Source organism: Mandrillus leucophaeus, unplaced genomic scaffold (assembly GCF_000951045.1).
Source record: "Mandrillus leucophaeus isolate KB7577 unplaced genomic scaffold, Mleu.le_1.0 Scaffold717, whole genome shotgun sequence".
Taxonomy (NCBI): Eukaryota; Metazoa; Chordata; class Mammalia; order Primates; family Cercopithecidae; genus Mandrillus; species Mandrillus leucophaeus.
In genome coordinates this window covers 156,101-170,520 of record NW_012107775.1, presented here as the reverse complement: position 1 = coordinate 170,520, position 14,420 = coordinate 156,101, and the positions used below count along the sequence as shown (strand labels likewise).

Genomic DNA, 14,420 nt, shown 5'->3' with positions numbered 1-14,420 from the left:
TCAGAGAAATAGAGTCTCAATAATTCCAATATCCAGACAAAACATTATAAACACAATCAACTGGTTTCCAATTATGAGAGCTGAAAAGTGGCAACGTATAAACTCATAATGTATATCTGAGCTAACCTCACTTTCTTTTACATACCTTACTTGACTCCAGCCGATACTAAAACCAAATTAAAGGAAATAAAAGAAGTCAGGACATTTAGTGTACTGTAAAGAGCCCTTCATAGGAATGCCAATGGCACATCATTTTTCCTTGTTTCCCTTTCATATATAAATGTCAAGATTTTTAAAAAGGTATTTTCCAAAAAACTTTATCTTTTAATTGTCTCTTTTTGCTTTTTCTTAAATGAGGTTTTCACACACTTGAAATTCAGGATGCATGTTAAGTGCAGAAAGGTTAAAGCATAAAACTATTCTAGAGACACCTTCACTGAAATGCTCATAACACTGAGGAAACCCCATGTCTAAATCTAGCCCTTTGACTTAATGGAAGGAAATTATTTCTCTAGCGAAATGAAAATAGAAACCAATATTCTGCTTGCCTCTCAGAAGTGGTTACATTAGCAGAATCTTTTAAGTCAATAATTGGTTATTGAAAGGTTATTATTACTTCTTTAGCTTTATTTTATCTTAAAATTGACCTGTTAAGTTTCTGTTTATCCCTTTAACGGGTCATTTATTCATCATTTGGAAAATCTACATATATAGCAGGATGTGTATTTATTTATGTTTAGAAACTCAAGTACTTTGGAAATGGTTTTGTGTTACTTCCTAAATACAGTCACCCCATTATAGGATCACACCACCATATCTTGTCTAGACTTCTCTTTTCTATTTGTTTAAATTTAATTTGATCCACCTTTCCTCAGCATGTAATAGTAATGGAATTTTATCCTCCCTACATTGTGCATAAGCACAAGATAGAAGAGAAATGAATGTTCGGTGAATAGAAGCTAAGAAGAAAGTCATTGATTTTCTATGTGAAAAACTGGGAAATATTAGATGGAGCTTGATTTTTTTTAATTAGCTTGTCTTCTGGCCTTCCCCTCTTACTTAAGATTAATAATTGATGGCATTTCTTCAATTTTGAGAGTCTTGCAGTCAATCTCTTTATTTCGTGAGAGTTTATCATTACCAGGTAATAATTTCAGGATTGTAGCTTTATGGCTCTCCCATTCTTAGGTGGATCGTATGGAGTTTGCATGCTCTGCTTTGATTTGAACCCTTTCCCTTGGCTTTTGTTGGTTGGTGGCTGCAACTCTGCAGCTCCAGAAGAAACCACTAGCTCAGAATCCGACGGCCACACGTTTCTCCAGCGGTTTCATTCACATTTCTCTTCTTCCGACCTCCATGCCGAACAGACTAAACCTAAAATCCGGAGACGCCCTGAAGGAAAAATACCCTATGCGGCATGAGAATTGCTTACTTTTCTAATCCTAACCTACCTTTTTCCTTTTTTATTTCTATCTTTTGTACCTATTTTTCTTAATTCTTTTCCCCTATGAGGGGCAAATTAGTTTTAAAATCAGGCAAGTATTTGGGATCCCTCAGCATATCCAGAACGTCTGATCCAATGCCTTTTTTTATTTTTCAGTCAGTTTGCTCCCAGGAAAGCCTTTTTGTGGAAAACAGGTAAAATAAAATTTACTTTTCCATGTCTTTAGAGGAACAACGTCTGTCATGTGTGTCCTGTATATTCATAAATATATATCCCATATGTAAGTGTGTGCTTGAATATATGTATTAGCAAATACATATATCTATGCGTACACACATATATATTCACACGTATATGTTATTTAACGCATCTAAAAATTATCTAATTTGGAAAAAATTTTCCCTCAGTTAATTCCAAACAGAATTGTAAAAATTTTTCTCATTTAAAGTCTCAATTTCTGGTCCTTGCAAAGGTAAACTTCCTATTACCTTCACCAGGCATTAAGAATAATAAATATTGAGACATCACAGGAACTTGCAGTTTCATTGGCTTATTTAGCAGTCCGCTGGAAGCATGCATATATTTGGTATTGTTGGCCACTTCCTGTGCCCTATTTATAGCTATACAAGTAACGATAGGAATAATATTCTTTCCAGTTTTTTTATTCTAAACAATCTATTCATCTTCATAAAAGACTTGACCTTGAAAATCTTATCTAAACTGGCCTAGATTTAGCAGTGTACCTGGCATAGGAGTTAGTAGGGGGAGGTAGTTGTAAAATAAATGGGTTATAACATTTAAAGAAAATCTTGGAGATAAGAGAAAATTTTTCAAACTTAATATATACGCTTCAAAAATCATTCTAAATTGACATATATATTAAAATACCCCCATTGATTTAATTGCAGATACTCAGGGCAAATTAAGGAATCCACATTAACTGCACTAATCACATTTAAGAGGCATCAAAATGGGCAACTTGATTGGAAAATATGGTGTCTATAAATAAAGTGGTGGTTAATTTTATTTCAGGGGTTTGCTTAATGGGTATTCCTATACCATTGATTAAAATGGATACTGATTAAATGCCAGTACTCAGAGAAATTTAAACTGGGCATTAAAGATGATTGGCTTAAAAAATTCCATCATTCATATTTGCAGTTGGAAATCTTCAAGTAAGGTGACTAAACCCCTTAATAGAATAATCTCTTTTAGAAGAGGAGATAAAATTGAGAAACACATAAAAGGGATTCACAGAAAACTTCAAAGTCCATATATATTTAGACAAATATTCCCTGTTTACATTAAAACCAATCATCTATAAGCATTGACATCTTGCAGGTGATTCTAAAGGATTCCAAAAATACTCTATCTTTGCCAAAAAGATTAAGTGAGCATTTACAATTCAGATTCATGGGAAACCTTATCCTCTAGTCTCCTAGCCGATGATTTTCACTATCTTCCTCCCTAATCTTATCCATTTACATTTGAGTATTCCTTATATTATATTGGATTATATTCAACGTTACAATAATTGGTCACATATATATGTATTGCATATGTTAACAGGTCTTGATGGTCCTGGAAACCAAAAATCGAATTAAGTGACTTCCCTCCAAAAATAAATACATTTCTTGGATACCGACCTCTGGAATGCCAGTATTTCATTATCCCAAAATATAAAGAATAGTTTTAATATATTACTCTAAAAAACACTACTAATATATGTAATTAAATCTCTATTATATTTATATCAATCTCTTTTCTCCTTTTCTATTCCCTCTACTTCCTCTTTCCTTCCTTTCCCCTTGCCTAGCATCAATGTCTTAATCCTAGGGTAGAGATCTTAATCCTATCAAACTGCCATTAATTTATTATGGCAAAATTCAATATTGTGTAAATAAATCTTTGTATGGGATTGATTTGTGCTATAGTAGAGTACACATCCATTTAACACAAGGCATTTAGTACCCTTAGGTTTTATATCATAAAAATCATGTTTTTCATTTCCAGTAGGCTCTTGGAAGACAGTAACATATGCAATGAGACCTATAAGAAAAGACAGCTCTTTCGGTTGGTATGGTTTACTTTCTTAAACTGTGTTTTTTTCAGATTATGTGGTAGAATCAATGTTAAATATTAGTGTACTTGTGTAAAATATATCTGTTTATTTTTAAAAGTCCAGTTATTTCTTTGTAAATCTTATTACATAGCTAGTATGGAAGTCATACTGAATAGTATGAGATATGCGACTGGCAATCTATCACTTTGTCTGCAATTCATTAGGGTTCTTCTAGTTTTCTGCTTTTCCGGGGCTAACTTTGGTAGCACACTGTTTTAATTTTCCCAAATTAACTTTAGTAAATTACTCTGAGTTAAATTTTCCCTGACAGATTGCAATTGTACGTACATTCTCAACACTGGAAAATAAATCAATGATAGCCCTATTTGGGTAACTAACTTTTAATTTTATCTGTTATAATATTTCAAACAGCATGTTTTCAACGGTGAATTTTATTTCTAAAGAAAGATATGAGGTTCCTTCCCATTATAATGATCTACTTAAATTAAAATCTCTGTGGGCTAAGGGGAAAGGATGATAATTTTTTTTTAAGTTCTATACTAGACTAGAAGCTCTATGAAAGCAGAGGGACCATACCCATTTTCTCACTGCTCTATTCAATGTATATCTGACATTGACATCCATTGTAGAGCAAAGTGTACACAGTACTATAAGTATACTCAGTATCCACTATATATATTTAATGTGTTAATGTGTTTATGAATGTTAGGATTTACCTCCATTGTAGGAATTATTACAAGAACAGCAACAACAAAAACTCTTACCCGCTTGAAAGAAAATACTAAGAAAAGTAGATGAATGTTGAAAGAGTGCGTTTTTGCAATAAGTCTGGACTTTAGAACTCATTATGAGTAAAGTTAATTTATCCTATACTTTGATTGAAACAAAAAATCAGAAGCTTCTTTTTGGACTTCCCTCACTTTTCTAGATTGAACTATGAAGTTTATGAAATCTTCCTTATGTATCATTAGACAATGAATTTTCTTTTTCACACTTGAAGATTTAAGAAAATAACTTTGCACTTCTTTTGAAAACTCAGAGAAAAGCTAAAATTTACTATTACTCCTGTGCTCACACACTATGACCTAGTTTGTTTAGGCCAATATAGATAAAATATGAGTTCTTGTCCCCTAAAGGCCAATTAGTTTTACATAATCCCAAATCTGTCCCCAAGCTAGATCTACCATATACTCAGGTTAGCCATCCCAAATATGGATTTCATCACTCACCCAAATCACCAAGCACAGAAACTCAGATAGGTAACTTAGCACAAAGTAATTCACACAATTGTAAAAGCAATTCAAGATGTACATCATCCTTAACCTGTGCAAAAAAGATACATTTAGACATGAAAAATAAATATTTTCAGTTGTGTTAATCAGCACAGAAGCAGAGCTTAAAAGATATGCTTTATAACTACCTTGGGATGAAATTCTAGTTACATACAAGAGGGCCAGCTCCAATGACCAGATATCTCATTACTACCGTCTTCCTGGATTCCAGTAGGCGAGGACCAAGACTGGGCTTAGGGGAGAAGGGAAGACACCTGTGCATGTGGTTTTCTACAATGCCTATGATCCCACACCCAAACAGATTTGGAATTCAATACGGGACCTCACTTCACCGCTGTTAAGATGAAAGTGCAGTATAAAATAGAGACGTACAAAATATATTTTAATGTATAAATACCTAGGAATCATAAATTAGAATTAAACATTATTTTTGAATCTCATTAATGCTAACTCCCTAAAGCAGCAACTTAAATTTTCATTTTTAAATGCACAGATTATGGCTTAGGACAGTGATTTGAGCTAGTGAGGTACAGGCAGAGAAGTTAAAGAAATCTTAGGTTGCCTTATTGAGCAGACTATGTGGCATAAGTCTAAAGGAGCTTCTCATAGCTCTAAAAAAAAGCTCTACAAGGGAGAAGGGTATAGACTAAAACACACTAAATTGAACCCAGAAATAGTGGTGACTGCCTTCTTTACCCAAAAGGCTCAATCACACGGGTATTTACAGGAAGTCTGGATTCCTGCCATGGAAGTGCAGAGTTCATGGCTAAAGAGATAATTGAAGCAGAATTAGTAATGAGAACAAGGGATCACCCTCATATGGAGAGCTTCCATCTCATGCATCTTGTACTCTGAGGCTAAGCACCACTTCCAAATCATCAAGCCAGTGTTTTTCTATAATAAATATTTTAAATTAGCTGCAAATGAGATTATTGTCACATTTCTGGTGCATTCACAGTTGCTAAATAATGATTTTGCTAGAGTTTGTAAAAGACAGTTTGACATAATCATGATTATGGGAGAAGAATGAAGTTGAATTTGGAGATTTAAAGAGAAGACAATCAGAAATGGAACACCAAGCCATTGAAAAGGCTATTCATTTCTCCGCTCTATCTCCCATGGCTTTCTTGAATTTCAAAGGAGTTTAAGAGGTAAAGCCACCTGGTCATTGGTGAAGGTCTGGTCGTTCATACCTACAACTTGGTTTTCATCAAGTGGTTCTTATTTCTAAAACCAGTCATCCCTGTGGTACTGAGAATGGAGAGAATGTTTGTAAAATACTAATAGAGGATGGCAGGGCACTGAGTATTTTCATCTAACCTTCCACTCAAAAGTGCTTTTTGTTTTGTGAAAATTCTGTACCTCTTCCTCCCTTTGCTTTACAAAGTTCCTGTCACAAATCAATTATTTCATTTTTATTTCTTGGATCCATTTACCTTCTTATGTTTGGCTGAAATAAAAGAAAAAGTTGAGTGAGTAAATTTAAAGCAACACTTAAATTTTTCTTTGTAGTCTGTACAATTTTGTCAGTGAGTATTTCAATCATGTGTGCACTTCAAACATCTCAACAGCACATTATTGTCTTTAAAATATTTTTCAATGAAGCTACCAATGACATCTGAGAGATTTGAATCAAGGCTTAAATATGCCACATTGCGAATATGAATTAGGTGTTATATTTACTGATCGAGATTTATATTCCCTTTACTTATTTATAATCCATTAAAATCTTAAGGTATTTTACTGATGCATTATTTTTATCTTCAAAGAAATCTTTGAATTTATTAACAAAGTTATGTTTTAGACAGATTGGAAACCAATGAAAGTGCAAATTTCATCAATTTTCTCTATAAAGCACATGTAATTTTGCATATTTCTGAGAGATACTCTAAAGTCTTCAAACTTCACTTCTGACTATTGGATCTCTTCCTTTTTCTATTTGAAGTTTGAACAATTGTGTTCTTTCACCTGAGGAGCTTTTTTTGTTATTTCCATTGTTCCCCTTGGAAAGTTTTGTGTCAGTGTATAGTGTTTACACTGTTGTTATTTTCAAAAGTTTTTCTACATGAAAAGAATTAAAGGGTTCTTTCCTCTGACCATGAAGGTTAAACTCTGGGCAAAATTCTTACCATAGGTTAATAGAGTAATTTCCGTGATTTCTACACTATCTGTCAAAGCCTTGGTGATTTCAGATGTGTATCTCATAAAGCTGGAATATGAATTAACAGCTTCTCTGGATCTGTGTGCATTTTTCCATTGACAATTATTTTGTGCTAAAGAGAGAGAAAAAGTCTCCTTTGGTGGGAGTTACTTTTAGAATCATTGAAGATCACAATTACTTCTGAACATTAATTAATTATTGATTTGAGTCAGGAGAACTTATCCCCCTACTCTCTTTGCAAGAAAAATTAACAATTACATTTTATACCATGTCTTTCTAGTTGTTTCTCCTTCACCGACAGAGGGATCATGTGACATTTCTAGGTTTGGTTTTTCTGTTAGTAACCTGTGTGCTATGTGTGATGTTATCTGTCTATACATCATCAAAGTATTTGTAACACTGGGAGGCAACTGGTTTAATGAAAAGGGTTGGTAGGAAGGGTCTTGTGTGGATGACCTTCCAAGGAAAGCTTTGCTCTGTGCCTACCCACACCATTCACGTAAGGTAATCCTGTCCCTGTGCATCTTTCTGGTGGTCATACTCCAGGGGCAACAGAGATGGCTCGGGGAGAACATCCGGGAGTCGACAGAGCAGCTCAGAAAATGAACTCAAGTGGTCTGACCACCAAAGGGCCTGGAGCAGCACAGACTCCGACAGTTCCAACCGCAATCTAAAGCCCGCCATGACCAAGACGGCGAGTTTTGGGGGCATCACGGTGCTGACCAGGGGTGACAGCACTTCCAGTACCAGGAGTACCGGGAAGCTGTCCAAAGCAGGTAGTTAGTACTGAATGTGTTTATGTCCTGTGGTATTTTTTGGATTCTACACAAGCCATATGGTCACCATTCCCTCTGACTTTCAGTTGACTGATAATGATGATATTAATCACAGGGATAGCTGGAAAGAAGGTACAATTTAAATAGGCTACTGCCTCTTTCCAGTTATGTGCCTAGGTCAAGTTATTAACCTCTCCAAGCTTCAGTTTTCTCATCTATAAAATGTAGGTTATGTAATGCTATTCAAACCCAGCTCAGTAGACTTAGTGTTTGTGTATTTAAGTACTTAAGTTTACTTACCTAATTTAAATTTACTCAGTAAACTTAAGTTTAAATTGCATTATTTATATAAAAATGATTACCGTGGCACCTGCATTACAGTAACTACCTAGCAAAAGTTTGCTATTGCTTTTAAATTTAATAATATTAATTATTCCTTAAAAACACACTGTACAATAATTATAATATTAATAGCTTTTGTTCTTGCATTGGAAGGCTGTTAGTACGATCCTGGGCCTGTTTTTTTTAACCATCCTGTGCCTCTGTTTTCTTCACTTGATAAATAGAAATAATAATAGTACCTATATTGTAGAAATATTATGAAGACAAAAAGAGTCAGTATACACAAGGCAACTTGAATAATGTCTGATAAGTTATAAGCTCCCAATAAACTCTATCCTTATCCATTTTTATTATTGCCATTTAACATTTGCACCCCTGCTTTGCAGATAAGACAGGTGAGTGTCAGAAAGGTTTAGAATTTCCAAGTTACCAGGTGCTTGTATCTTTTTTTCCAAGCGAAGCAAATAACGTGATTCTGAAGTAGGTTGTTCAAGTTTGCATGAACAGTCTTTGGAAGGTGAGTAATAATGAGAGCTCCAGGAGAGCCATTAACTTGAAACAACTTTAAACTGATGGAAGCATACACCACGATGCTTACATGAGTCTGCAAAATGCCCTCATGGTCTGCCATTTCTAGCTCTTCTGTCTCCCAAAGATTATTCTCTATTGTTTTTGAATTATTTTCGAATGTTCACAATTAAAATACTTCCTAAAATCTCAGGAAGGTGACAAATGACCGTTCACTGGCACTCCATGAGCTGAAGTTTGTGATTTTAGTATGTAATTGTTTTTGCTTTGTTTTGGTTCTGTCCTAGAAAATCAAATACCCTGACACTCTCTTGGGTGGGGGGGTTGAGAGTTGTGATTCCGTCGTATGCTCTGGGTGACAGATTGTACAGGTGGAGCATTCAGGATCCTGAAGTGACAGGTGAGTGGGAGGCCAAGGCAGGAGTGGGATGAAGAATGGAGAACCCCAGTTAGAGTTTAGACACGGGCTGCCCTGGACTGTGGATATTTTCCCAATTAAACTTTACACTCATGTTAGGTCCTAGGGGTTCCCCACCTCCATGCAAAATCTGGGTTCATTTGCTGATGGTTTAACATAATTAGGTTGTTGACAAATTCCTCCTAAAAATTATCGCACATTTTTCTATATAAGGAGAAAGATAACAGCATTTAGTTACAGTCACTACATAATACACACACCCTGATTCTCAGAAAGATTCAGATGGGTTCACACTGCCTCTCTGCAATTTTTATTCACTAATTGGTGAGTTCTTGATTTCTTACTCTAATTAATTGCTCTCATATTCCACTATTGCAGCAACTGAAGTAAAGAAAATCCACTGTGGTACACTTGAGCTCTTGTAAACTAAGATAGGTTTAGTAGTTTTAAATTTCCTTAAGATGCGAAAACCAAGTACTTTAAATGGTGCACTTAAAAATTCCAGCACACCAAGAGAGCTCTTAAAATTTTTAAATTAATAGTCATTCTCCATGCACCAACCCCCAATCACTTCCAAAGCAAAGCTCTTTGGAAACATTTAAAACACTTCAAAAATGTTAAAATGCCATGTTCTTTGAAGAATGATTAGAGATTGTAAGTGCTTCAGATTTTTTGTTCTTTTAATCTAAGTGTCTCCATTTGAAAACTTGTCAAAGTGCAGGCATGGAAAGGGAATAAAAACTTAAAGAAGATCAAGGTAGGATGTCAAAACAAACTTACAATTTCCCAAGATGGATTTATGAAGCAAAGCTGTCAGTTTTGCTGTCATGGAGCTTCAGAAGAGCACCAGCTTTCAGTTTTCTACCTAATTGTTCACAGTGGAATTGCAAACTTTTTTTATGACCTTTTAGAAACCAAGCCTGGAGTTGTGACATTTAAGTTACTCTTCTCCTCTTCTGAGAACATAGATTCTAGCTTTAAATAGATAATAATGAGACTTTTTCCATGTTGGAAACACGTTTTCCTACATTTGGGAAGGAAGCATATTACCGAAGTATGAATGTACAAGCACATTCTCTTGAGGCCTGAGCTGTCCACCAGATGCCCAGCATACATTTCTGGAGGCAGATGATGTGATTGTATCCTCCTTACCGAAGGCACTTGAATGATACCTGCGCGGCAACCTCACCTGTTTTCTGTTAACAGCAGTGTGGTTGAGAAATAAGGGTATGACATCTGTTGCTTACCACATTGGTCTAGCTATACTGTCACTATTGTTCCCCAATCTGGATCTTCAAAGCAGGGTTTCTCAACTTTAGCTCCATCAGAATCACCCAAAGGATTGGTTAAATCCCAGATTGCAACACTCACCCACAGAGTTTCTGAGCCTGAAGGTCTAGGATGGGGCCTGAGAATTTGCATTTCCAACAAGTTCCCAGTTGATGCCGATGCTGCTTGCCTGGGAACCACACTTCAAAAACAACTGCTCTAGAGAAATGAAATGTTCTTTTTTTGTTTGTTTTAATGATTTTAGGTGGTCTGGCTTGTTGTTTTCTGGATGCAGGGCTATTCCTGCTATTGTCACATTCCTTGCCTACATCCTGGAGTATTCTTTGATCCAATGCAAGACACCCCGTGTTTCTACCACTTCCTTTTCTTTGTCTTTATCTTTATTACTACATTAATACATCCTGGACATTCTCTTCCTTCTTGTAATTTTGGAAGCTTTAGATTATTCTACTGAACACTGACCCCCTGAATCTGGAAATATTTTCTTGAATTATATAATTCAGAAACAAAACTTTTATGATTTGTGGTCCTCGTAAAAGAAAAAATGCAGAAGATATTGCAGGCAAAAGAGAATTTATTCATTATTATTGCAACAGGGATCAAGACTATGATCTTTCTCTTTAGAGAGAGAACTGAGCCCCACTGAATCAAAAGGCAGGAGAGTCTTCAAGCACTGGGGTGAGCTAGTGGCAAAATTTTGGAGGACATTATAGAGGAAATTGGGGGATGTGATTAGGCTATATGTGCTTGCTAATTGGTGCTGTGGAAGTTAGGCTCCTATCCTCCCACAGAAATTGAGAGATAGGGGCTCTATTTTTCATGACGATTAGATTTCAAACGGATGGCTCCCAGGTACTTAAGAAGGACCTTCATGGATTGTAAAAGTGGCTAGAGGCTAGGAGATTTACATCTCAAAGGGGCATAAATGCTGTAAGGATAGGGAGGTGAGGAGCCTCTAGTCTAGAAGAAACCAATGAAAAGTTTGGTCAAGCTGAGGGGAACATTAAGGTCATCTTCCTTACCATTGCTCACCATTTAGTCTGGTACCTTATATTTTACAAAGGGGTATGTTGAGGTCTAAAGTAGCCACTTCCTGAAGAAAGCACAGCTAGTAAGTGGCAGAACTGGAATTAAAACCCAGTATCCTTCCTCCATGGGAATGTTTCCTCTGCTCCAAGGGAATCTGCCTATGTCCTTCCCCTTCTGCCCTGTCCTTTCCTGGTTTTTCATTTTGTTTTGCCTTGTGATCTCCTTTTCTATCTTTTGTCATGTTTCCCAGTTTCTGTTTTTCTCTTGAGAGTTCACCTGAGTCTCTCACCCAGCCACTCGGATATCTTCTTTTCTCTCCTCCCTGTGTCTACCCATTAGGGTTCAGCTTCAGTTTCTGAGCTTTCCACTGTGAGTAGCGTGGAATTTTCATCTAGTATCTCCTAGAACTTCGCACAGGCTTGGTCAGGGCCCTGGCCCCCATCTGGGCCTTGCTTAAATGTTAAGAAGATGAACATGACCTATAGGCTTAGAGAGCCATCTGTGGAGTCAAGTTGCCTGGGTTTAAGCGCAGATTCTACCACACACTGAGCTTTGGGAAATTTATTTAACATATCTGAAGATCAGTTCTCATCTTCAAAGTGAGGCTGCTGTAAAAATTAGCTTAGACAACTCATGTAGAGAAAGTAGCACAGTGCTTGTCACATAGGCATACTGTATAAATATTTATCATGGTTATCATTAAACCTCTGAAAAAAGGAAACCAGAAATACTTTTCACTCTCAGGCATTCTAAATCTTAAAAGTTCTCAAATGTCAATTTCATTTTTTAAAAAATCTTTGAACACTTCTAATCCTGTGCCTTTTACTAGCATTTGTGTTTTATCACAGAACAACACCGGCTATGTGTGGAATATGGCTCTCCCTGGCCTTGGTGATTGATATTCAAAGCCAATCAGAATGGCCAGTTACTAAATCCTGGCTGTATGTTGATTGCTGAGTCACCCTTTTGAAGAGGTTTGACTTTATTTTCATCTTTGCACATGCAGAGAATTTAAGCCAAATTTAGGTTTCCTTCCTTTCACCTGTGAAATCAAATCATTTACATAGTCTTCTCATTTCTCCTGTTGACGCTGTTTCTTTTCCCCCAGGTAAGGGAAGGGTATACTATTGTAAATCAGTGATTAATGGCCATCCTTCTAAAGCCAAAATTAAATTACTCTTTGGATTGGATTGTGACACTCCAGTCTGTCTGCATCAACCCATCCTTCCTAACACACACACCCATGCCATCACTAGCTTACAGTTCAAATCTGAGTTAGGACATGCTCCCTTGGCCCCAACTATTTTTCGGTGCCTAGCCCCTCAATCTGGAGATGAGCTGACTCATGTTTGTATAACATTAAATCCCTGGGTACAGGAGGTTTTGTTGAATTATTTATGTTGTTGCTGTTGACTCTAGTGTCAAATGTGTAACGTAGCATCAAATTATACATAGCAGGTCCATAAACACACACTACAGTCTGCATTGGGAATATGACCACAGAGTCATAATTTCAGTGATACCGCCTCAAAACTATTATTAGCATTTTCAATATTGTTTTTACATTTTTTACTTTTTCTCCCCATGCCTTATTCAGAACCCCATCAGCACTCTAAACCACTTCAATGGAGCATCCTGAATTGACATAAAACTATCGTTAGTAATAAGCAAGTCATGGGGAAAGCAGAGAAGATGCCCAACTGAGAACACTTGTGACAGGTCATGGTATATGCATATGTACAATTTCAAGAGGTAATGTGGGGTCGTGGTTAAAGCTTGAGCTACAGATCAGTCTGCATAGACCAAATTCCAGCTCTGCCATTATCTAGCTATATGAGCTGACCTGAGTTACCTAACTTCCTTATGCGTCAGTTTCCCTATCTGTAGAGGCAGTATTAGTTATTATTTCAGTGTTTATTCAAATGCTTACACATGCTAAGTTGTCAATAAATATTATCGTTCTCCTAAAAGTTATCATGCTCTCCAATTGCCCCTCTTCTCTGCACTTACATATTATGTTCCTATCACTTATTTTAAAAGAACTCCAGTTTAATTTAAGGGCATATTTTAGAATCTTGAAAAGAGTGTTAGTGATGGATTATATATTTTGACTTTAACGATACATAAGAACATATTTTTAATAACATAATTAATGGTGTAGGCTGATGATTTAATCAACTTCGTGTACTACATTCTTGCAGCCTATGATATTACCCAAGTAATCTATTAGTTTGAATTTGCAGTAATATAAATTTTACTTAGTGCATTTTCTCTTGGCTGCTCTGGTTAATACCTAGTGCCCAGGAGAGCTGTGGTTAAGGATACTAGGGCTGCTTGTCTCTTGCTGTAGCGAAATGCCAGTGAGTGCCCAGTGGATATATTGGGATATGTTTCTACTTTTGTCCATAATGGTGAGACAGAAGAGATTGTTAGATTCACCTTAGGGGCTTCTGCACACTGTTCCTGTTACCCATGCGTTTGAAAATTCGGAATCCATAAACATCACAATTATTTTACTATTCTGTGTCATCTAAAGGATATTCAGTCATTATAAGGCCAAGCCCTCTTTGGTCCACCTTTTAGCCATATTAATAAGACTTCTTCAAATATGTAAAATTCAGTACAATATCATTAACGCTTAAATATATTACATTAGTAATAATACCCACCATCTATTTGATTCCTTGCTTTTCTTTCTTTCTCTCTTTCTCTCTTTCTCTCCTTCTCTCCTTCTCTCCTTCTCTCTTTCTCTCTTTCTTTCTTTCTTTCTTTCTTTTTGACAGAGTCTTGCTCTGTCACCCAGGCTGGAGTGAAGTGGCACCATCTCAGCTCACTGCAACCCCCGCCTCCCAGGTTCAAGCGACTCTCTTGCCTCAGCCTCCTGAGTAGCTGGGACTACAGGCGCATGCTACCACGCCTGGCTAATTTTTTGTGTTTTTAGTAGAGATGGGGTTTCGCCATGTTGGCCAGGCGGGTCTCGATCTCCTGCCCTTGTGATCCACCCGCCTCAGCCTCCCAAAGTGCTGGGATTACAGGCGTGAGCCACCGCGCCTGGCC

At 36.6% G+C, this 14,420-nt stretch overlaps 1 protein-coding gene across 2 annotated transcripts in view; it reads left to right on the top strand.

Annotated features, from left to right (window-relative positions):
• The window catches only part of ARPP21 (cAMP-regulated phosphoprotein, 21kDa), a 155,322-nt gene that overhangs the window by 74,804 nt on the left and 66,098 nt on the right, over positions 1 to 14,420 (top strand). For both annotated transcript variants that reach the window (XM_011965166.1, XM_011965168.1), the window contains 3 exons: positions 1,601 to 1,638; positions 3,458 to 3,517; positions 7,527 to 7,756. In XM_011965166.1, the coding sequence (XP_011820556.1) occupies positions 1,601 to 1,638; positions 3,458 to 3,517; positions 7,527 to 7,756 (328 nt within the window). The remainder of the gene's footprint in view (positions 1 to 1,600; positions 1,639 to 3,457; positions 3,518 to 7,526; positions 7,757 to 14,420) is intronic.